The sequence below is a fragment of the Cornus florida genome, unplaced genomic scaffold (assembly GCF_030987335.1).
Source record: "Cornus florida cultivar Cherokee Brave unplaced genomic scaffold, ASM3098733v1 CherokeeBrave_3.0.0_Hap2_Chr11, whole genome shotgun sequence".
NCBI classification, from domain to species: domain Eukaryota; kingdom Viridiplantae; phylum Streptophyta; class Magnoliopsida; order Cornales; family Cornaceae; genus Cornus; species Cornus florida.
In genome coordinates, this window is record NW_026775581.1 from 56,093,162 (window position 1) to 56,118,701 (window position 25,540).

A 25,540-nucleotide genomic window follows, 5' to 3' on the forward strand; every position below is an offset into this window, starting at 1 on the left:
AAGGTTCTTAGATGGACACCACAATACAATTTTTGATGACATTCCAAAGTAGAAGACAGAGGGTTCTTAAATTAAGGAGATATGATGACTTTGGGCAACATTACTCATGATGGGTAATAAAAGATTTGAGTAAATTACAATTTTCACGGGTTAGATGTGCAGACATAATTATTTCTTCTAGGATTCAAACTGAATGAATGCAGATGACGAGGATTAAAATATAATGAAATTGACAAAATTCCAAAAGAAGACATCTCCAATCCAAATGCCAATAGTACTAACTAATCTAATATATATATATTGTAAAATATGTACAAATATTATATCTACATGGCCATGAAAGCAAGCAAGCTCTTCTTGCACTACAATACATGATACATGTTTATAAATGCTTATACAAAAGGAGTCTCCTTAGACATGTCTCTATGGGAGTTCTGAATATCAGGTTTACATTTTCTTTAATTTCAATTTTAAAGTATTACTTTATACAATCGAACACATATAATATTATTTAGAGTTAAATATTAAATTAAATTATTGTCAAATTAGATTTTAATTAAGTTGAACCAAATTTAATTAATCCATGGTGTCAAAGCAAATATTTAAGTCAAAGAAAATTTAATTAGTTCAAGGACTACAGTGCGTTCTATGTAGACGTGTCACTGGACATGTCACTTTAATCAAAATATCTAATACATAGAATCATATTCAGTTTTCAAAAAAATAAAAATAAATAAATAAATAAAGAAGAAGATGGGATGATACATGTCAAAACAGAAGACTTATGAGAAGTATCCTTAAACATATTGAAGTTTCTGGTGAAATAGAGACTTATCTCTTAAGGAATAAATGGTAGTGTGTGACTGTGTGTGTGTAAATTACATAGTGTATTGTGCTAAGAACGACACGTTAACATTTTTGTTCTTCTAGAACAGGTTGACCAAAGTGTTCAAACTACTGATGCTTTTCACACTTGTTGGTTTCATTCACCTTTGATGTTGAAGCTCGTTTTGTCCGCCCACCACAGCGGATTTCCATGACTACACTTTGTTACATCCTCTAGAGATTTTCATACTTCTATATGTCTACACACACACACACACATATATATCAAAGCACAATCTGCCACTTTGAGAATCTCAATGAGGATGCCATTCAAACTCAGCAACTAGCTTCTGAAACAAGTATTCCTTTCTTCTATCTCATGTCTTCTTTATTCCTCTTTTTCCCCTCTCTCTCTTCCTTGCGACAGTTAAATCCATTTTTTATTCGTCATTGATCTATATCTGTCTCTATGTTTTACATATTTGCTATGTGTTTGTTTCTGGTGCATGCAGCTATCATATATACGTTTAATAGTGTCCTGTAAGTTTACAGGCTTCACACCACAAGTTTTCGGGACTACATACATGATCCTGGCCAATCACAAGTGGCACGTAAACAAAAAAACTTGAATAAAAGTGACACATTTGTTTGCGTGACAATATGTGATTGGCTCTACCTATGTGATGAGGAGTTTCGTAAGTGTGGGCCCCTAACCACTGTGTTGTGGTGGGACCTACTATCTCACGTTCGGCCTCCAAGTCTCAACATCCAATTCTTCAATAGGAGAATCGCGTTCTTTTGAAATTTTAAAAAAGTAACTAGGAGAGTCAACTCAATGAGTTCGTGCGTACCCTTGTAGAGTTCAGATGAAGAGATTAATTAAGTTCGCCTTTTCATTTAGGGTCCGTTTGGCAACCACTTCTACTTCATAATTTGCCTGTAACGAAGCAAAAACACAAAGCGTGTTTGGTAATGTGTGCTTCGATTGAAATAATACAGAGTGTTTCTAAAAAGCAGGCCAAAATTGGAGGCAAAAAATTGATGCTTCTGGATGCTTCAGCACTATAGCAAAAACACGGTTAAAAAAAAAAACACTCTGAAAGTGACATTTTTAACTAGTTATTTAATTTTTCAAACTTACAACACTTTTTTTATCAAACATGTTTTCCTTCCAAAAATCTTGCCATAAATATACGTTACCAAACGGGCTTCCAAATAGTATTGAACACACTTTAAAGCAGAAATATTACTTCTGTTTCGGATCAAAGCTAAACACAAAATAACTGTGGTTGTCAAATGGGCACTTAGCAACTATGATGATAGGCACTTCTCTTTGATAATTTGCATGACTACATGGTGTGAGCTTTGCTGCTGCTTTTTTCATTCGGATCTTCATGTCCCTAGCTTTATTCTAACACGACCAAATAAGCCAAAATGGATGTTTGAATGAGGCTGATATAGAGACATATTTAAGAATTAATTCCCTCGTTGGGTTGTTGAGCTTGATTGTGCTCTTGTCTTTCTTTTTTGGCCCCAATTCCAAGTCATGCGCCTGCAGATCAAGTGATCTAATAAGGAAATAGAACTAAGTTTTAATGTTGTATTGCATATAAGGGCTAGTCTAGTGTATGAGGCTAGCTCCTATCAGTGCATGATAGGTTGTTTCCTATTTCAACCCTCTAATCTTCAAGTCACAATGGAGTAGCTTGCACCAACATTAATTCGAACCCTCGTTAGGGGCATATCATGAAACCTTACAAAATAAACTCACAATCCAATTTGGTGATGCTTCAAGGTTCTTTGATGCTCCTCCATCCCGAGTGATAGATACGTGACTTTCATGAAATTTTGATTATATATGTTGAAATGAAATATACTTCATCACAAAAGCTTCTTTTGATTGTTAAAAACTTCCTGCGCGATACAACACAAAAATGATCAAACCAACATTTCTTGAAAACCCTTGAGAAAAAAGGTTTCTGAGCATAAAAAAGAAAATCACAATAGATATAAGATGATGTATCCCCCAAGTTAATTCATCGTTTACTAGTACTTCTCTATCGATCTCATGTGAACTTGGATCAACTACCATTTGGAGTGATCTTGGGTTCAAAATCTTCCCAATTCTTGGTAGGATCACAACTTGAAGAACTTCTAGAATCTGATGGAAGTCTTCTAATCTCTCCTCCTTGTTTTGGCCAATTATATGTTGATGCAGATGAAGATGTTGAAGACGAAGATGAAGACATAGACTGCGAAAGATATGATCCTCTATGGTAGATACCGGATGATATGGCATGATTCAAATTATGATCCCCACTAACTTTTGCATGATGAGGGAAATTAGGATATGTATTTTGATGCGGAAAGACTGGATGAGGAGGAGGAGGAGGAGGAGCAACCGAGTCAGCAGACAGTACTTGTTGAGCCATGACACGCGAGTCTTGACGAGTTGTTAGGTATCCCAACTCAGTTCTCCCTTGAACTCTTTCAGGGAAGTTGAGCTTAGCTTTGTTTCCTTTGAATCTAAGAGCTGCTTCATCATATGCAAGTGCTGCAGCCTCAGCTGTTTCGTAAGTGCCTAGCCAAACTCTTGCTGCTTTTTTAGGGTCTCGTATTTCGGCAGCCCACTTGCCCCATGGCCTTTGCCTTACCCCTCTATAGTGTCTTCTCCTTTGGTTCCCTTCACAATACACATATAGATTTCTTTATAATGTATGTAGCTTAATTTGACATATTACATGAAAATCATTGATGACAACGATGGCAACAATGAGTCTTTTTTTCCAACTATTTGGGTTCGGTTACATGAATCCTATAGCCTCAATCAAAGGCCATACATGATGGTTGTAAACTGCAAAAACATGAATATAGCAAATACCACATACCACTTCCTGGATTGAATCAGAATGACGAATGAAGAGCCAAAATATAAAAGATATATAGTGTGAACTAAATTTTTTTTTTTTGGGTGTGCGCGCGCGCGTTAGGTATAGTGTGAACTAGCTAGTTGATTTCATGTTATTATTTATTAGCTTTACTTGTTTTCATGTTGTTTTCATATTCTTCTTTCAGGAAGAGAGAGAGAGAGAGTTCCCATGCTTAAGCAGGCATGCAGAATCAAACCATTGTAGAGATCCATATATACACACAAAGGTTCCATATATATACACAAAGGTTGCACTTGGCTATTCAGGAAAATTTTGGAAATTAATAAATCAATTGTGCTTAGATCATTTCATTAAATTAGAGAAAAAAGAACCATATATAGCAAAAATGTCTATTAAAACACTACACTTTTCCTGCAAAATCAACCACATAGTTAGTTGACCAAATACAACATCCTAGTTAGCTTGAAATAGAAGTGGTGGTCATCAACATGTTCAAGTCCTAACCTTTTTTTTTTTTTTTAGGGTAAATGAAAGATTACTTGAAATTGTTCAAGTCTAACTTGTCCACATAATATATATTAATTTATAAACAAGATTATCTAATAATAGTATGATACATGTATGTATTTATGTTACCTTGATCTTGAATATTGGGTTGATCCTGATCAGGATGCACAGTTGCACCGGGCTGGGGTATGCATATGGCTAGTGAGCTTCCTGGTGCAGGCACGTTAGTGTTTCCAATAACTCGAGTGAGTGCTGAAACCATGGCCGACATGTCTTGTTGGGATCTAGCTGAGTAGACAGGAAAGATGTTAGTGTGTTCTTCTTCTTCTTCTTCTTCTTCTTCTTTTTTCTCTGATGAATCATCAGATGAAAGGGGCCTCTTCCCATACCTGTTTGGATCCACTTTATGACCTTAATTTCTTACAAACTTTTATATAGTTATAAATATATACTTAATATATGAATTTGTAAAAGTAGTTTACTTCATTGAATCTATATATGGTGGGTGTGAAACATGAGGGTTGTTACGGTTGTCTATACGGATCAAAAAATTCAACACCAAGAAGAGATGATTCAGCTGAAAATGAAGATGTGGAGGAGGTGAAAGAGGGAAATAGGGTTTTGCAATCGCTTGCTACATATACGGACTTTTATATCCCTAGCTTGCTTGTTAATACTCAAGTGTGAACAGAACTAATGAACAGCGTTTGGTAATATATATATTTTCAAAAGTAGAATTATTAAATTGGAAGGTAACACTGTACAGAGAAGGGATAAGAATCAGTAGAATCATTAGGAATCGGAACCGGTGCTTCGGTTCCGATTCCTAACGTTTCTAGTTTCAAAATTTTGCAACCGTTGAGAATAGTTTCAGTTCCAGACAATAGAATCTGAATCGTATTAATAATTATATATATATATATATATATTATTGAAACGGAAATTAGCTCGATCCGGGAAGGCACCGCTTCCTTACAAAGAAAAGAGAAGAATATTGATTAACTTTGACTGATACCGATATAGTGCCTGCCAAGGACTCTTTGACGATCAAGTCAGTCAATGGAGCTCCTAATTAATGGCAGTAATTTTTAGGTATCTATTGTCTCATACCTGTTTGGTTGGCTATACTTGTTTTTATATCTGATCGCTATATTGGTTTGTCGCGAGTGTTGTGATTCGAGAAAATCTGTTGTGGATTTGAACTTCCTTGGTTATATTTGACGTAACTGAAAGATCTATTTGAAATTAAAACGCTTCACCTTATTTGCTGACTATTCGTCTGTTGCGCTACTTTATTCTAAATTCCCCTATCAGTTGCCCCCCATTCCCAAGCTTGCTCGTCTAGCTTTGGGAATATCAGACACTAATATATATATTTTTACCCCGTGTCACTATTCCTGCGACATTTCACAATTTTTTTTTTTTGGTATATATTTGATTTTTCAGATTATTTTTTTGTCACCTTGTTTTGCGTGTCACGCACAGGTTAGCATGTCACGAAGGTTCCAAGAGTGGTTTGGGATATTTCCTTGAATTTAGAACTCTTGGAAATGTATTTTGAGTCATTTTGGACTTTTTTTGATTTTTTATTCGAGAGGTCCTGTGTGGACCTCACGCCCGGATTTTACGTGCACGGGTAATCTTGTTGGGTCCATGTGCATTTCATATCTATTACTTGATGCATATTTATATGTGTATGTGTTTAGATGTGTAATTATAGCATGTTGTGGTGTATGTAAGCAAAAAGGGGCATTTTAGACATTTCATGGGTGAAGGTGAACCAAGGTTGACCAAACCATTTCATTTAGGCTACTAACTCAAATTTTTTTTTGGCCATTCTTCCTCTCCACCAGCCGAGCTTCAAGCCTAGATTTTATCTTTTCATCTAAGATTTTGCCTTTAATGTAGAAGGCAATCTTGTAGAACTTGACGAGAGATTCAAGGTGATCGAAGTCAATTTCCATTTGGGTGACATTGGGATATTCAAAAATTGGGGATTTTTAAAGCTTGTCTTATCTCTTTGAGGTAGGGGTTTCTAAAACCCACAATCTTTGATTTTGGTGAATCAATTCCTTGTAATTGTGCTTGACATATATAATTTTTGAATACGAAGCATGATAGTCAGGGTTGTTATTGTAAATGATAATATACATGTTCTATGTGCCAAAATGTGTTGAATTACATGCTTATGTGAACTGTTGTGAGATTATGTATATGACTGATATTGTTATATGATTGGTGTGAGATATTATTTATTTTTGGCAATTATCGTAGACATAACGAGTCCAAGTTAAGTTATAATTTACATTACTTGTTCTACAAGTCATCAAGTTCAACAAGGATTCCACAATTGGGAAGGAGTTCAAACTAACCATACTTGAAGAGTTTGTGATGAAAAGGGTAAGGACACTACATTAGGAAAGAATATGAACAAGGTTGGACATTATACACTTTCCATGTTAGTCTATAATTTCCGTAGAATGAACCAAGGCTGGAAGAATTCGAAATATTCAAGTCTGCCAACCTTGAACCAGTTCAGCTTCCTTGAACCGGCTCAAGATATTCAAGTTTGATACACTGCCAAACTTGAACAGGTTCAGCTTCCTTGAACCAGTTCAAGAACTCCTGTTTGCAATACAACTTCAGTTTCCTTATTCTGAATTGTTTCCAAGTTGGTCTAGAATTGTACCAAATCCTATGCACGAAATTTACCTTATTTTCAGAGGGATTAGGTCATTCTATACTCTATATAAACCATGTCACATACATTGGTTTATTCACGGCTTTTACATTATAACTCAGATATTATTCAAAGCCTTAGGAAGTTTATTTCTCTTAGAAAATCAAAGTTGATTATTCTGTTTTCTTCCTAGAACATACACTTATTCACCTAGTTAGGTTAGAGTTGTAGTGTTCAATTCCTGATCGTGATCATACAGTCGTATTAACATCAATCAGACAAAGCAGATCTTCTTCTACATCATTCAGACGATTGAAGAACAGAAGTAAACGCAGTCACACTTTAGAAGGATTAGAGCATTTGTGGAGTGCCATCTAATCTACCTACTATTCTACTACAAATATCAAGTGTAAGCTTGAGATCAAGTTGCTGTTGGATGGGGAGTCGCAAAGCCAAAAGATCGTCAGTAGTTGGTGTGATGTAGAACGATAGGGTGTGAGCCAGAGTCAAAGTTTGCTATACTTTGTTTCAAGCATAGTGGATTGCTTTACTTTGGACTGCACAAGTCCACGAGGTTTTTCCCATTACAGTTGACGTATTTTATCAACTGGGGTTTCCTCGCTAAAATCCTTGTGTCATCTCTAACTTTATACTTTGCTTTATTTTATTGCATACAATTAATTGTTTATCTTCTAAAATAAGTAAAGTTGGTAACGACACAGATCTGTCTTTCAAAACTTAAAACTTTTCTATATACATTCCACTGCGTACAACTCACAATTGGTATGTCAAGAATGCAATAATTAAGATGTTGATTGTATGCAAGTTATTGCTAAAGCATGTGAGCTTGATTATATTTAAATTATGAGCTTAATATTGACATGATGATAAAATGTTTGATACATTCATATCATTGGCATTAGGTGAGTGTGGGAGTTGTTTTTGAAAAGGGAAATTGATTTTAAAATGTTTTAAAAGAAAGTTTGCGAAAACCGAACGGTAAGGAGTCGTCTTGTGTCTGTGGGGTTAATAGAACCTAGAGGGAACATAGGAAGACTGCCCTATGCATGGTCGAGTTACCTAGGCCTCAAATAACGTTAAGGAGTTGCCTTAGGTCAGGGATAGTTAGCCAATTGTTCTCTAGTTGCACTAGGAAGTCATCTCGGGCCGGGTTATATTAAGGGTTTGATGGTTGTTGTGTTGTGTCAGGATTTTTGAAAAATGGGCTGGACATTTGTATTGCATATCAATGCATTGATTATATGTGGATTGTATAATGATGATCATATTGCTCATTTCCCCCAAAATTGAGTATGACCCCCTTTTCTTATGTTCAGTCTTTGTATGTGACTCACGGGATCATTAAGGAGTGCGTTTTAGGCACCTCCTACTGAGCCGTTGTGCTCACCCCTTTATTAAGGTTGTTTCATACATGCTATGAGTTGGGACAGGGACTTTAAGGTCACAATGACCAAAAGGAGGTTCGGGATCAGTTTCGGAGACAAAAAGGGGCAAGAGCCCTATTTTTTGGGACCCCCGAGCACTCGGAGTAGGGGTCTGAGTGCTTGGTAAACACTAGGGCTACCCCTGCGTGCGCGCAATGGGGTGCTTGTGGGTTTGCTCTGAGCGCTCACAATTAGAGAGTTGCCATTGTTATTTATTTATTTTTTTTACCTCCTTTGTTGGGTCCAAGCTCCACTGTATGGGTCCTACATGTCCTTTAGGATGTATAGAACACTATGGATGCGTTCGGATATGAGTAGGATGGTCCAAAATATGAACAGAACTAATGAACAGTGTTTGGTAATATATATATATATATATATATATATATATATATATATATATATATATATATTTTCAAAAGTAGAATTATTAAATTAGAAGGTAAAACTATAAAGAGAAGGGATACGGCTAGCTAGTCTGGAAGGCCAGAAGCCGAAACAAGCTTAACAAACAGCCAAAAAGAGAACAACAAAAACACGTTCAAGTTCCATGACCTTTAACTAATTTCATTATATTGCTACTGTAAACCAATATATATATATATATATATATATATAACACTATGGATGTATAGAACACTATGGATGCGTTCGGATATGAGTAGGATGGTCCAAAATGTGAACAGAACTAATGAACAGTGTTTGGTAATATATATATATATATATATATATATATATATATATATTTTCAAAAGTATAATTATTAAATTAGAAGGTAAAACTATAAAGAGAAGGGATACGGCTAGCTAGTCTGGAAGGCCAGAAGCCGAAACAAGCTTAACAAACAGCCAAAAAGAGAACAACAAAAACACGTTCAAGTTCCATGACCTTTAACTAATTTCATTATATTGCTACTGTAAACCAATATATATATATATATATATATATATATATATATATATAAGCTGTTTGGGTTGGTTATATTATATAGGGGTGCAAAAAGAATCGGTGAAACCGTTAGGAATTGGAATCAGTACTTCGGTTCCGATTCCTAACATTTCCGGTTCTTGTTCCAGGCTCTAGAATCAAAATCATACTAATAATTTTATATATATATATATATATATATATATATATATATATATATATTTATTTATTTATATATTTCGATAATTATATATATTTGCAAAGAAAAGAGAAGAATATCGATTAACTTTGACTGACACCGGTGTGGTGCCGGCCAAGAGCTCTCCGACGATCAGGTCAGTCAAAGAAACTCCTAATTAATGGTAGTAATTTTTAGGTATCTATTGTCTTATACCTGTTTTTATATCTGATCGCTATATTGGTTTGTCGCGTGTGTCGTGATCCGAGGAGATCTGTTGTGGATTTGAACTTCCTTGGTTATATTTGATGTAAATGAAAGATCTCTTTGAAATTCAAATGCTTCACCTTATTTGCTGACTATCCATTCGTTGCGCTACTTTATTCTAAATTCCCCCATTAGTTGCTCCCCATTCCCAAGCTTGCTCGTCTAGCTTTGGGAATGTCTGACATTAATATATATATATTTTTTACCCCGTGTCACTATTCCTGAGGTGAATAGTATATCGGGGTATTGTTCTTGAGGTGATTTTTTCTTTTTGTTTACCCCGAGTCACTATTCCTGAGGTGAACATTATCTCGGGGTACTGTTCCTGAGGTTTTTTTTAGCCCAGGTCAATATTCCTTAGGTGAACGATACCTCGGGATACTAATCCCGAGGTGATTGTGTTTTTTTTTTTAATAACCCAGATCATTATTTCCGAGGTGAACAGTATTGTTCCCAATGTTTTTTTTTTACCCTGGGTAACATTACTCCTTAAATTTTGTTCCCTGGGATAGATAATATAGAAACAGAATAAGGTTCTATTTTGTAAGGGCGTCTGGACTTCCTTTGGGAATCCAACATATTATTTGCAGATTTTACGAACTTCACTTAACTCGTCCCTTTGGTAAGGAAATAAATTTTATGAGCTTCACTCAGCTTGTCCCTTTGATAAGGGAATGAATTTTACGAGCTTTACTCAGCTCGGCCCTTTAGTAAGGGAATTGTTTTTACGAGCTTCACTCAGCTCGTCTCTTTAGTAATGGAACTAGTTTTACGAGCTTCACTCAGCTCGTCCTTTTAGTAAAGGAACGAAACTTGGTTTCTTGTTAGTGTTAGCTTTATGTAAAGCGTAAAACATAGAATCAAAATAACCGAAAAGATAAAATTTTATTGAACAAACATGAGGGGTCATCCATCTTATTAATGATGGTGACTTTATTAGAAAACTAAAATGAAGTGTAAGGGAGCTATCCTCTCTCTAAATTACTTAACTGACATGCCCCCAGTCTTTATTTTTAATGACTCGATGAGGCTGCTTCTAGTCGCGAGGCAATTTTTGTCATGTTTGCTTTATGAGTCAAGTTGGATTCATGATTGCAAGTTTACTCACCCAGAGATGATGCTAATCTCCCTAGTTGGTTGCTGCCCTGAAAGGCAATTATTGGGGTTGATACCTTCATTGGCAACAAACCTTTGCGAGTGACCCATTCGAATCAGATTCTCAATCTGATTCTTAAGGTTAAAATAGTCCTCCGTAATGTGCTCATGATCCCAATGGAACCTGCAATACTTATCTCGAGATATTTTCGCTGGATCGAATTTCATCCTCTGTGGCCATTTCCAAGACACATCATCTTGGATTTGTAAAAAAATAAAAAATATGGTCAACTAATGTAGTCAGATTAGTGTAGTCAACATACTTATCTGAGTCCTTCTCACTAGATGTCCTCTCGGTTTGGTTAAAGAATGATTTCTTATATTTGGCTTCCTTCTCATCATTGGTGCTAGGGGCTGACCTCTTATTATCTTCTCCTTCATTTTCCTTCCATGCATTCATGGTGTCTTCATCATTCATATGTTTTTGTATTCTGACCAACAACTCTGCCATGCTGGTAGGAAGCTATTTTAGTATGGAGAGCAAAAATCTGGAGGTTTTGAGTCCTCCCATGAAAGCGGTCAGAGCCACTTTGTCATCCACCTTTTCCACCTGTAACATCTCTATGATGAATCGGGTGATGTATTCCCATAGCGACTCCCCCTTCTCTTGCTTCACAGTAAGTAGGTAGGTAGCCGACTTCCTATGCCCCTAGCTTGCAATGAAGTGACTTAAAAACTGCTTACTCAGTTCTTCAAAGGTCTCGATGGTTCCTGACTTCAGCTTATTGAACCATACATGTGCCAATCCTTTGAGGGTTGTGGGAAAGGCTTAGCACATGATTTCATTCGGCATAGCGTGTAGATGCATAAGAGTTTGAAAGGTCTCTAGGTGGTCGAGTGGATCTTTTGACCCATCAAAACTTTCGAAAGAGGGCATCTTGAACTTGCTTAGCAGGGGCATTTCATGACAGCGGGACTGAATGGCAAGTTGGTCCTTTGTACCAAGTCATCTACTACGACGGGACCTTTTCCTTTCATTGCCTACATCACATCCTTCATTTTTGCCTTAAGATGTTGGAGTAGGTCGAAATGGGTAACTTTCTCTGTCTTCTCCGTGACACAAACGGTTGTTTGCCCAAGGCTGGGAATTTCACGGAGGAGGAGGAGGATGAAGAGGCTCTCTGTGTTGGTTCCCGACTTGGGTTTGTTCTGCCTCAAGCTCATGCCTCTATCCTCCCCATTTTCTCCCCCATCATTTAGATTGGGAGGATCTGGATGTCCGTCGGACAATTCTTGTTGGGGCAGTTATCCTGCCAAGCATTACAAAATCGCCGCATTTTGTTGGACCAACTGGTCTAACCCTCGGATCAAGGTCTGGACCTATCGTTCCAATGATGTGATGAGTTCTCGGTAGGTGGAGGCGTCTGGAGTGCCCCATGCAGTTCCCTTTGACTAGGTTTCTACATCAATGTTCCCACTCCAGAGACTAGCTCGGATCGTAACTGAACCGTGATATTTTATGATGAGAACTTTTGTTCCCATAGATAGGGCCAGCTGTTAAAGCAGAAATTAGCATAACCCAGGACAACATCATTTCCCTGCAAAGAAAATAGAAAAATATCAATGAACTTTGACTGACATTGGTGTGGTGCCTACAAAGAGCTCTCTGACAATCAAGTCAGTCAACGGAGCTCTTAATCAATGGCAGTAATTTTTAGGTATCTATTGTCTCATACCTGGTTGGTTGCCTATACTTGTTTTTATAGCTGATCGCTATACTGGTTTGTCGCGTGTGTCATGATTTAAGGAGATTTGTTGTGGATTTGAACTCCGTAGGTTATCTTTGATGTAACTGAAAGATCTCTTTGAAATTCAAACGTTTCACCTTATCTGCTGACTATCCGTCCGTTGCGTTACTTTATTCTATATTCCCCCATCATATATATATGCCTATTGATGCTTGTTTGGCTATAAATGTGGCCCAAGGTATTGCTAAAAAAAAAAAAAAAAAAAAAAAAAAAAAAAAAAAAAAGGAACCAGAACCGTAGAACCGAACCAAATTGGTTTTGGTTCCATATCCCAACAGTTCGGGTTCCAATTTTTAGGAACCGTTGGGTTCCAGTTCTACCAGGAACAATACGGAACCAGACCGTGTGCACCTCGAATATTATATAATTAAGTTGCACAACCTGTACCATCTTTAACATATTTTATAGGGTAAATTATATTCACACCCCCTGAGGTTTACCTTATTGACAAACATATACAAGTTGGTCCATTTTCTAACAATGACACCCCCTCAAGTTTGATAAAGTTAACAAAGACACCCCTAGTTGTCTCTTGCCACTTTGAATTGACATTATTGCCCTTTGACTTGTTAGCTGACTTATTTTAACCATGAATTACCTTTTTTAACATTTACAAGTTATTTTATTGGACCAAAACTAGCCCACCTTACTCTTTGCTTCATCTCCACTATAATAGAAATTGTAAGAGACAAACATGACCTTATTAATTTGACATAATTAAAAGGATTGAATTTCGTTTCTTCCATTTCTTAAGATGTCATAACTAAAAAAGGTAATTAACTATGCATTAAATTTCTTACTATAAGTTTTCTATTTATTATTAACATTTTATTGTATTCCAACCGCATTAGCATTTTATCATCAAATAGTATGATTTATTATTCTAATTGCTTGCATGATAAACACAATAAAATAATTGGAAATTAAGGAGAAAGAACTTAATATATAGCAAAAGATATTAATTTAAAAGAATTGAAAAATAGTAGTTTAAGTACTAGGAGTTGTGCAATTGTTATTTATTAAAATTTTAAAATATTATTGACAAGATGCTTATTCAAGGATATATATATATATATATATATATTGACACACATTACACAAACATACTTATGTTTCACATAAAGACCAATGTGGCACTGATAATTAGGGTTGACAGTTTATGTTGGTGGGTTAAATTCGTGTACTGTCAACCTGATATATGGGTTGACATACCACATTTATTACTCCCTCTGTCTTATATTAATATTCCATTTTTATTTTTTAGAGTATCTCAAATTAGTTGTCCATTTTGAAAAGTCAAACAAAATAAATGTCATCTTTCCATAATTACCCTTCTAACTTTTCAAAAATCTTAGAACTTGGTGTTATATATATTTAAAGTTTAAAGAACATCTTAATAATTTGAAAAGGGAACAATACATTAATTGTATGTTCTTTTAAAAATTATAAAATCAAAGATGGATAATTAATAAGGAACGGTGAGAGTATTATAAAGGCAATTAACATGGTATGATCCTTTTATAAGCATAAAAATTGGTCGGCTCTCTTAGCGTGTAGTCGGGGGTGGACTAGAGCCCCATTAATGGACTAACCTACTATCACCTGGACCATGCCGGGGCTCGTATTCTCTTCTTCTTGACCATTTGGTTGACCTACTTGAATGACTTTTCAATCATGTCAAGAGATTTTTTATTTTTTTCCTTAAGGATTAAAAAAAAAAAAAAAAAAAATCATTTCTACATGAATCATTTTGATTTTCAAATTGGTCGTGACTTTAGAGATTATTGGTAAGTATAGGGGTGGAGCCAGTACATGCTTAGGGGTGCACATTTCCCTATCCTGGCTGGCCCTATATTATATATATAATTTTTTATACATACATATATATATATATATATATATATATATATATATATATATATATATTATGCCTTCTATAAATTTTTAATTTTTTTTAAAATTTTTCTTTTTTCTCCTCATTTACTCTTTAAATTTCTTTTTAAAAATAGTCAAATTTTCCTTATTCATTCGTACTCTAATTCGTTTCTTTCAAAGTCCTATCATTTTTCTTTTTCTTCTTATTTTTGTTTTTCCTTTTATTTCTTAAAATTCTTCAAAATATTTTTTTCTTCAGTGTGCCACTTTGAATTTAAATCTTGGCTCCGTCCCTTGGTGTGTATGATTTCAAATTTTTTTTTTTTTAAACTCAGTTCTAACAGTTCTCTGAATATTTGAGAACGGATTTTTTTGAAATATAAACCAAACATGTCTTATATTGCCTTATAGAAATGGAGGTAATTATTTCTTTTAATAAGAAAAGACGAAGAGAGAATAAATGTACTAGATTCTAAGAAAGTATGAAAGTATGTAATTTGACCGTTCTCATACCCTATATGGCCAGTGGCCACTAAACAATATGTAAATTAATGTATTATCATTTGCTGCACATATGGGCTTGACCCATGAAGTCTATATGATGGTCAGCGGATCCTTTTTACGTGTACAATTTTGTTGATTTTTAGTTCCATGAACCCAAAAATTCAGATGATATGATTGATCTTTGTCTTTATATTAACCCATGAGAATTGCAAAAGAAAAATATGCATATCAATAGTGCAATTAAGTCTTAATAATCCCTCCCGAGCAAAATATTTCCTGCCATGTGAACTTTTATATATCATTTGATAAAAAATAAATAAATACAAACCTTAACTAGGAAATAAATAAATAAATAAAAACCTTGTGTGTATAATAAAGAAACGCATGTAACAAATTGTGTGGACTCCGGGTAACTTCTATAAGCTTGAAATTTTCAGATTTTGAGTATTTGTGCATCTTTAGATTATATATATATATACATATATGTGTGTGTATATATATATATATATATATTTTCATTTTATAGGAGAGAATAAGCTAAAACGTATGGATACTTCGTTTTGTTTCTGTCTTAGATATTCACACTTTTTGAACACTCTTTGGACTTAAATTTTACTTATTATTTTGAATACTTACCCGACATTTCTCAAACATTTATGTCAATACTTTCCAACAATTCTAACACAAGCCTACTTTATAATCTTGCAAATAATATGAACACATTCTAAAATGCACAAGTGAAAGCATAAAAAAAAAAAAAAAAAAACCCATAAAATAATACTTGTTCATTTAAAACAAAAGCACTATATTATGACAAAATAGTGGAATAATGGGATATATGATATAAAAATTCATTATAGAGCAATTCTTAGTATAGAAATTAGAAACGAATTAAAGTTTAATAATATTATTACTCAATAGATGTATAAAAATAAAAAATTCATATTTATATAATAGTCTTACTTTTTTTTTTTTTTTACAATTTGACATGTCGTTATATTTATGTTGTATCGTATCTGTGTGTATGCTAGCTACTTAGGTAATAAGCATTACTAAATCACGGGGTTAAAGGGTTTAAAAGAGTAGTTCTATTTTATTTTAAAATTTTAATCTTTTACCTAAAACCTCAAACACTCACTTTATACATATGCACCAAAGGTCTTGTAACCTAGTGGTATCTCATGTATCTTCCAAAGTGGATGGTGAGGGTTTATGTCCTCCCATAGGGGCAAATAGGTGCTTGAGTTTCTTGTCAAAGAGGGAAAAAAAAAACAAACAAACAAACAAAACTTTGTCTATATGCAGACTTGAACCACTGGCTTTCTAATTTGAAAGGTGAGGAAGTATTACTAAGACTGCACTACAATTCTTGGTAGTCGCATTGTTGTGGAATGATTCCTTATGAACCATTTTTTTTTTTAGAGTTATGATCTAGGAACTACGAATACTTCTATGAGAACGATGTGTCTTTATTAGATATGTGTCCTATACCGATACTTTTCGAATACTCGCAGATACATGTCTAATATTTTTTAAAAGTATTCAAAATTTTAAAATATATTCTTTAATTTTTAACACGTATCCGATACTTTTTTGATACTTCAACTGTGTATAATATATTTTTTAGACACTTCATAACACATTTTAAACAAGTTTTGAACATTAAAATGTAACTTTTTCAACAATAACAACATAGTATAATTGTTAAGAAAAAAATAAATGTGTTAAGAGATGACTATGGATGTTTGTTTTATATGTTGTGAATGAACTCCTATGTTATATTAATGATTGCATTTAGATTCATAATATTTTTAAAAATTGACCAAAAATTAACTTTTAATATATATAAAAATAATTTTTGTCATTTTTTTTTTATTATTGTATCATGTCGTACTCATATCATTTTTTTATTTTATTTTTTATTAAAGATTTATCGTTTTGTGTCGTATTCGAATCTTGTATCCCTATATGTGCTTCTTAGATTATGACAGACATGTTGACTAATGGCAACCGACTAAGACACGAAGTTGGGGCCTACCATGTTAGAGTGCTTCTCAATTTCATCATACTGTTTGGTTCGAGGTGTAGAGATCTTCAGTTAAGGTGGAACTTTGGAGAGATCTTTAGTCGACGTGGATTTATGGAGGAGTGCGTGACGACAGAGTTCGAGCCAAGGTGGAGATTATTGAGTTGTGACTTAAATTTTGGTGAAGAATCCATATCTGGAAAAGTTAAACTGGTTCCACTATAATTGAACTGGTTGAACTTGGGCTAAATGGTCGGAACCGTGATTCAAAGAAGTGGAAATGGTTGCAATTTAAAGTGCAACCGGTTGCACTTGCCTAATGTTTACGAGAAATAATTTCTTTTTCTGTTTCGAAAGCCAAAAGACTTGGAAAAAAGACTAAAGATTTGGTAAAGAAGTTGTGCCTACTATTTTAGAGTTAAAGACTAATATGGAAACTCCTTGTAGGCAAGTTGGGAAATTCTTGTTGAACAAAGAATTAGGTTTTGAAGACACTATAAATAGAGGTAGGTTGAAAGGTGTAGAGATAGAGAGAAAAGATGAAATATGTAAGGGGTTGGTGAGTGTTGTGAGGAGAGGGGGGAGAGAATATGTAATTCCCAAGCGGCCTCAATAGTGATTAGTGAGAGGTAGTGGGGATTTGACATCTAGTTGTATATTTTCTTTCTTGACTCATAATAGTGAAATCTCTTTCTATGAACGTAAACCTAGAGTTTGGCGAAACATGTCAAATAGTGTTTTATGCATGGATGTACATGTATGATTGTTATCCATATATGCTTGTGTGATGATGTGATAATAATACTTTGGTTGTGTATGATGAAGGAATGATTTAACTCTCAACAACACAGACTATTGAGTGAGTTGAAGAGAGCTAATATCCTTAACACACCATAACCAGGACCTGATTAAGGACCAGTGGGGCATTTTCCTATTTGCATTATTACCTATACTTTTTGTTAAAATTTTGAAAATGCCCCCTCTCAATTTGTAAAAATTAGAAAAATGCCCCATCTCAGTTGATAAAAATACAACACTTCACATTCTTGCCCCAACTGATTTTTTGGATACAAAAGATAATCATCTCTTTTTCACTCTCTACCGCCCGCTACATTCATGATTCTCTCTTACACACTTTGATTTTCCCACTCAATTTTATATATTCTTGCATTTTATATCCAACAGAAAGTAAAGTAAATCGGCTTTCTTATTTCTTTCCATCCAACATCCATGGTAATCTAGAAAGTAAGGAAACGGTTAAACGATCAATGAATCTGAGTCTGACAAGCCACAAAAAAAATTAATTTTTATATTTATCATTTTATTTAAAAAAATTAACTTCAATTCTTTTTATTCTTCAATAGCACCCCCTTCAACAAAATTCCTAGGACCGTTACTGTGAAAGAACACGAACAATTTTTGTGATTTCTTCCTCAATTTAGGGGTAAATAAAAATCATTGTATTTTTATATAGACAAAAATATTACAATATGGAAAGAATCCAGTAGACTTAATTTACACGTATTCTTGTTCAACAAGAATTCTTTATCTATAAGATCTTGACAATTAAGAAAATAATTATGTTTAAAATAAATCCTACAAAGAAAGTCAAATATAATACATTTATGGTAATACGTTGACACTTCCCCTCAAGGTGGAGCGTGAATGGAAATAAGGCCCAGCTTGCCTATCAAACCATGAAACGGATCTTTCCCCAATGGTTTGGTGAAGATATCCGCAAGTTGACTAGTAGAAGAGATGTATCTAGGAACAAGAAGCTTGGATTGGATCTTTTCTTGAACAAAGTGACAATCAAGTTCAATATGCTTCGTGCATTCATGAAAAATAGGATTGTTGGCAATTTGCAGTGCAACTTGATTATCACAAAATAAAGCAATAGGAGAAGAATGAGAAATACCGAGATCGCCTAACAAGTATTTGAACCACTGAAGTTCACATGTTAAAGTAGCCATAGTATGATATTTGGCTTCAGCAAAAGAGCGAGAAACTGTAGCTTGTTTATTGGTTTTCCAAGAAATGAAGTTAGAACCAAGAAAAGTGCAATACCTAGTGGTCGATTGTCGAGTGACAGGACAACTTGCCCAATCTGAATCACAATAACCTCACAAATGAAGGCTGCTAGACGATAAAAAGAATTCTTTTACCTATAGAATCCTTCAAATAGCGAACCATATAGTGCATGGCATCCATATGAACACTCCAAGGAGAGTGCATAAATTGGTTTAAAACATGCACTGAATAATTAATATCGGGTCTTGTAATAATATGGTATATAAGACGTCCCACTAATCGACGATATGGAGTGGGATCAGGAAGTAATGTCCCATCATCGGGTGATAACCGAAAGTGCTATTCCATGGGAAAATCTGAGACACGCCCTCCAATTAAACCAGTATCCTTGAGAATATCTAAAGTGTATTTTCTTTGTGAAAGGAAAATGCCCTTTTGAAAATGAGCAACCTCAATGCCAAGGAAATATTTTAGGTTGCCTAAGTCTTTAATAAAAAAAACTTGGCTTCAAGAAATTATTTAACGTGCTTAATAGCCAAATCATCAGTTCCAGTAATGATGATATTGTCAACATAAACCAAAACAAAGGTTAAAGAGTCACTACGGCAATTTGTAAATAAAGAATAATCAGACTTTGATTGAAAAAAATCTGCTTCAAGAAAAGTGGATGAAAATTTGAAAAACCATTGGCGTGATGCCTGCTTTAACCCATAAATGGATTTGTTCAGTTTACACAAATCCTTGTCTCCCCCTGTTGGGCAAACCCAGGCAGAAGCGCCGTATAAACCTCTTCTTTAAGATCGCCTTGTAAAAAGACGTTATTAACGTTAAGCTGATGAAGTGGCCATTTCTTGATGGAGGCAATGGAAAGCAAATCACGAACTGCGACCAATTTTGTAACAGGTGCAAAAGTATCATGATAATACAGGCCTTCGATTTAGGTAAAACCCTTTGTCACTAAACGAGCTTTATAACGCTTTATTGCACCATCTGATCAGTACTTAATTTTGTACACCTATTTATAACCAATGGGTTTCTTGTTGGGTGGAAGAGGTGTGAAAGTCCAAGTACGTTTTTTTCTTAAGAGCTTCTATTTCTTTTTCTATAGCCTTCCGCCATTGTGGTGACTTCACAGTTTGGAAAAAAGTTCTAGGTTTATTTGTTGAATAAATTGTAGAAATGAACCCTCTATGTACAACTGGAAAATTAGAACTAGAGATATATTGATGAAGGGGATAGGGTGTGCCTGCCAACTTGGAATCGGATTGAGAAAGTATATATACCTAAAGACCTTCCTTTTTGGTGACGGTCCATTGTACACTGTCTCAAAAGACGCAGACGCTCACACCAAAATTTTTTGGGGGGAAGTTTAGCACCCTTCCTTCGACGATACGCATGTCAAAATATTTTATTTTTTTTACTTATTGGGAAAAAAAAAATGGTCAGATGTTGTCGTTTTGGCCTATTTGTATACTTTTACCCAATTCCCAATCTCAATCTTCTCTCTAGAACATCCCACAGATGCCTCTCTCTCTCTACAATCACTCTGTACTCCACCGGAGGCCTCTCTCTCTACCAGCACTTTTCTAGTCTTCCCTCATAGTCCACAGGACGCCTCCCCTTTCTATCTCTAATTACTCTTCCCTCAAGCTTAACAGATTGTCCGGGTTTGTGTCCTTCACTTACTGAGTTTTTATTGTTATTATTATTTTTTTCTTTTTGTTCACGCACAGAGAATTTTTTTTCTTTCTGTTTCTCTTTTTTTACAATTTGATCATATGCATCAAATCTGTTCTCTTCTAGGGTAAACTTTGGCGGATGAAGCTTGGGAGAAAATACAATTAAAGTTGGTCTTAGTTTCTTTCATATTTCTTTCAGGTAATCAAAATTTTCCGCAGTTTTTTTTTTTTTTTTTTTTTTTTGTACTTCGCTTAATATTATTTTTATATTCTTTAGGGTTTTTGTTATTTTTATTTATTTATTTTAGAGTAAGTTGAAAAAAAGAAAAATGTTATCAGGTCTGGTTAACAAGTTTATCTTTGCTATTATTTCAGGATTAATTAATTAATTAATATCACATCATCGTTCTTGGATTAAAGGTTGAGAAGTTAATAGCTTGAGATTTTTTCATCTAATTCATTTATTGTTATTTCATCACATTTTTTAGTTGATTGTGAAAGGCGAATATATATAATTTAAGGGCTTAAATATATTTTGAATTTGTAATGTTCAAAGAAGAAATTCAGAGCCATTTGATACTGGTGACCTTCTAAAAATGAATTAAAAAATTAGGGGTTAAAAGAACAGAGTTAACAAAAGTAAATCAATGTATTATGTAGCTCTTAAATAAATACTAACATGTCCTATTCCACTGATTTTCACTTGATAATAGAAAAGTAAGATGGTATAAAACAAAACAGTTTTTAATCTAGTCTTTTATGGGTCTGTTGTCATTTTTCTCTATTGAACGACAAGCTTATAGAAGGAACAACAATTTTCTTGTTAATTTATGGTGGAATAAAATGCCAAACTGGATACATTACATATTACCATCAAGTTTTCCAAACTCTCCCTCTTTATGTGTGTGTGTGCACACATCATGATAACATTTTGATTTTGATACATTCATTTTGTTACATGGTTTACTTGCTTGATTATTTTAATCTATTACTTTATGAATATGAACACCCTCTAATCATAACAAAGAAGAGTACAATTGAATTAGTTGATAAAAATAGCAATGAAGCAACTAAGGTGCTCAAACAAATCTGGTTTGATCTTAGTGACACCCGGTTGAAGTGAATTCTACTAGAATTTAAATATATATTCTCTATATTTTTGTTGCCTTCCTTGTGTTATTGAACATATAGTCACCTATATAACAATTGAGTGATGTTATATAGTATTATTAAATGAAATGTTTCCTATTATATATGTGCTTTAGTTTAATGAACATTTGGCACAATAAAAAATATTATGGCAAGTGGACTTGCTTATTTATTAAATAAGTTTAAGTTTACTCAACTATCTTTATTCTTTAATTTTACATATGTAAACAAAACTCTTAGTACTTCTTTCTAGAAAAAGAATTGTTTGTACTTTCATCTACTTGACAATTGCTTCAACATTATACAATACAAAGTTATCTTGGAGCTTCATTTATATTTTTCTTTACAGGTCCTTTGGTTCTTAATGTTTAAGTTATGTTTATATTCCACTTAAATTTGATCCTGTTCCATGTTTTTTTTTTTTTTTTTTAATTTGAAATTTGGATCAAAATTTATTGCTTGGATGAGTCACATTATTGGTAATTTTTGGAGTACCAGCACATCTACAATTTACCTTGTGAAATTTTTTATATGATCCAGATGTTTAATTCATCTTTATGTGTATCTTATCTTTCTTCTCAATGAGACCAGATTTATATAGCATAATTCTCCATTGGAAAGGTAGTAGTTTCTCATTTTTAAGTACTTCTTATTAGAATGGTAACAGTTCCTTATTTTTAAGTAATTCTTTGTACCCTTTGACTATGGATCTAACAATTTCCACTTTCTCTCTCTACACAACTATTCAATTTGTTATGATGCTATATTGGTCTTTGCTCGTTAAGCACCAAAGCACAAGAAGTGCAGAGGTTTTTATTCCTCAAGTGAATGAGATTGCTTATTGAAAGAGACAAAGTGGATTTTAGGCAAGATCCCTATGTTTGCATTGGTTTCTTTTCTCTCCCTTTTACTCTCTCTATATATGTATATTTAGATTTATACTGTGTTCTTTCTTGAATTTTTCTACTGGTTAATTCTTATACACAACTATTCAATTTGAATTGGTTTTTTAAAAATAATTGGAGGCAACAATCTTATATTTAAAGAGAAATTCGTGTTTACTCTGATTTGAGGACTTGGAGAGTTGAATATTTGTGATCTGGAATAGCAATACTATATCTCCGGTGTTTTGCTACTTCTAGGGTCCAATCACAAAATGTCCTTTTTTAAGGCTACGATGATAACCTTCACCACTTTAGACTGACAGATATATGTTCTTGACTAAAGATCATTAGCTAAGGTCTGGTAAATTTTGATTACTTCTCTCAAATTCATAAGATCCTAAATTAAATGAATGATGAGGTTGTGTTTATTTGTAATTCAATTGCTGGACTTACTTTATCTTAATTTGGTTATTTTCCAGCCGCAAAAATGGATTGTTGCAGTTCTTTTCATGGTTCTTGTCTATGCTAGCGAGTTAGTAAGGATCTACCTATTTAGAAGTATACTTGTGTCTTCTTTAACAATTTTGATGTAAAAGGACACTGCAGGTTTCATTATTACATTATATATTAGGGATGGTTTGGTCAATTATCTCTGGAAGTTTACAAAATTATCACGTACTGCAATTAGTTGGGGTGGAGGCTTTTTTTTAAGTTAATTTAAGTGTCATATATTGTATTTCTAAGAACATCTCCAATTCTAAAGGCTATTTTCGCATGCCAAATTTATAGTTCAACAGGTGCTACAATATCAAAATGCTACATTTTAGTAATTCTATTCCAATGGTGCATTTTATCCAAAATGCTATTTTTTTGACACAATCATTATTTTTTTTTTTTCCAACTACCATTTCCAACTACCATTTTTGGATATAATATGGAAAAATGTAAAAGAAATCCATCTACCATAATACTCAAATTAATCACCTATTTGTATAAAGAGACATGAAAATTAGAACTTCATTTTTATTTTTGTTTAACAAAGAAAGGAAAAAGAAAAAAAACTAAAAAGTTTCAGACAAATATAACTAGTGAATACTTTTGCTAGACTTTCATTTATAAGAAAGAAGACTTTCATTTACATGCATTCAAGAAAATCCATTGTATCTCATGATAGAAAATCATCATCAAAAGCTAAAAGATAAAAAAAGTTCATATAGTAAGTCCACAATAACTCACTGTAAGGTCATGAAAGAGAATTATTACCGAATTTCAGAATAAATATTTCACCAACACAGAAATTTTTTTTTTTTTTCTTGAATGAGGTGTTTTTATAAATATAACCAAAATAATACAATTACACAAGGAGATAAACTCCAATACATAAATAGGAATGGATACATTTCACTCCAACCAAAAAGACATCAAAACAAACTAAAAGATTAGGAAACTTATTAGCCTAAAAGCCAAATCTAATCAACACATGAGCAGGCAGCTTCTCTCTGATATTCAAAATATATTACTTCAGTAAGCCTTCTATCAAAACCACTCATATAGAAACATTATCTGAATGTGCAACAGAAAGCTATACAATCTAAATTGTCATCAATTGCAGATAGTCAACAAATCTTGCAATCTAAGATTGAGATATGCTAGCATATCCCAAATTATAATCCTGACAGCATATTCATAAGAATCTTTTCTGCTATTGTGTAATGTTGAATTTCTACTTGACTAAATTTTCTAAATTGTAACAGCAAATAAAGCACCCAACACCTTTGATTTGGCTATGAACCTACTGAGATTTTATATAGTAGGAAAATAGTCCATAGCAACATATAACATTGTAACCTAAACCAACTTTTTCTATGTTTCATCTAAACAAAAATATTGAAGTTTGAAAATTCTATAATTCTAGAAATTGTACCATTTTTTTTTTTTCTATTCAGAAAAATTAACTCATTATATTAATCAAAATAGTTTCAAACACACCTACACACATGCATACAATAGTTTAGAGTGTTAATTGCCAATAGTACTACAGTTCATGGGATTCAATGTGACGGCCCTGATTTTTCAAGCCGGTGCGTCTTGTGATGAACCGATTGACCCGATAACGGATCCGAATGCATAAGCCAAAACTGAAAACAAGACTCTAAGAAGTCAATGTGACCTTCCATGAGGTCGTGAAACTCAATGAGAACTGACGCGGAAGCAAAAGATAAAAAATATGACAAATGAGCCCCTAGGGGCAAAGTAGTCATTTCACATGGAAAAGACGTCCCTAGAATGTATATCATTCCTAAAACACATCCGTGACTTCCCATGAAGTTACAAAACTCAAAGGAAAGTAGCGGAAAGTAAGAAAAACTGGACAAAAATAGCCCCAAGGCCAATATAGTCATTTATGAAACTATGGATTCGGGTACCACTGAACACACCACTAGAAAGGCAACGAAAAACTAATCAAGATAGACTCAAGATCGCATGATTCGGAGTCCGGACGAAGGAGAAACAGCATGACGAAGAAAAACGAGCACTTAAGGCTAAAAGGGTAAACTGGTAATTATCCAGGAAGATTCAGGTGCAACCGAGCACACCATTGGAAAGATAGTGAAAGATTAGTCAAGTTTAAAAAAAAGTTCACTCGATTTGGAGTCCGGACGAAGGAGAACAAGCGAAAACAAAAGTTGATGTCACGACATCGAGACGAGCACCCACGAGCACCCCCACAAGCACCATGACATGCTAGGGGAAGAAAAGTTCTAGCTA

General features: G+C 34.0%; 1 protein-coding gene across 1 annotated transcript; it reads right to left on the minus strand.

Moving 5' to 3' along the window:
• Positions 1-2,271: 2,271 nt before the first annotated feature.
• LOC132286908 (ethylene-responsive transcription factor ERF113-like) lies at positions 2,272-4,846 on the minus strand. The gene is made up of 2 exons (XM_059789333.1): positions 4,353-4,846; positions 2,272-3,508 (listed from the first exon to the last, which is right to left on the minus strand). Exons 1-2 carry the CDS (start codon positions 4,492-4,494, stop codon positions 2,907-2,909), a joined length of 744 nt encoding a protein of 247 aa, XP_059645316.1. The 5' UTR covers positions 4,495-4,846; the 3' UTR covers positions 2,272-2,906.
• Between the last annotated feature and the right edge of the window lie 20,694 nt (positions 4,847-25,540).

Bases quoted from the DNA above. Each gene is read 5' to 3' on its own strand.
- LOC132286908 (XM_059789333.1), bottom strand. From the start codon at position 4,494: ATGTCGGCCATGGTTTCAGCACTCACTCGAGTTATTGGAAACACTAAC. The intron at 3,509-4,352 runs GTAACATAAATA...TGTATTGTGAAG, and splicing joins ACCCAATATTCAAGATCAAG to GGAACCAAAGGAGAAGACAC.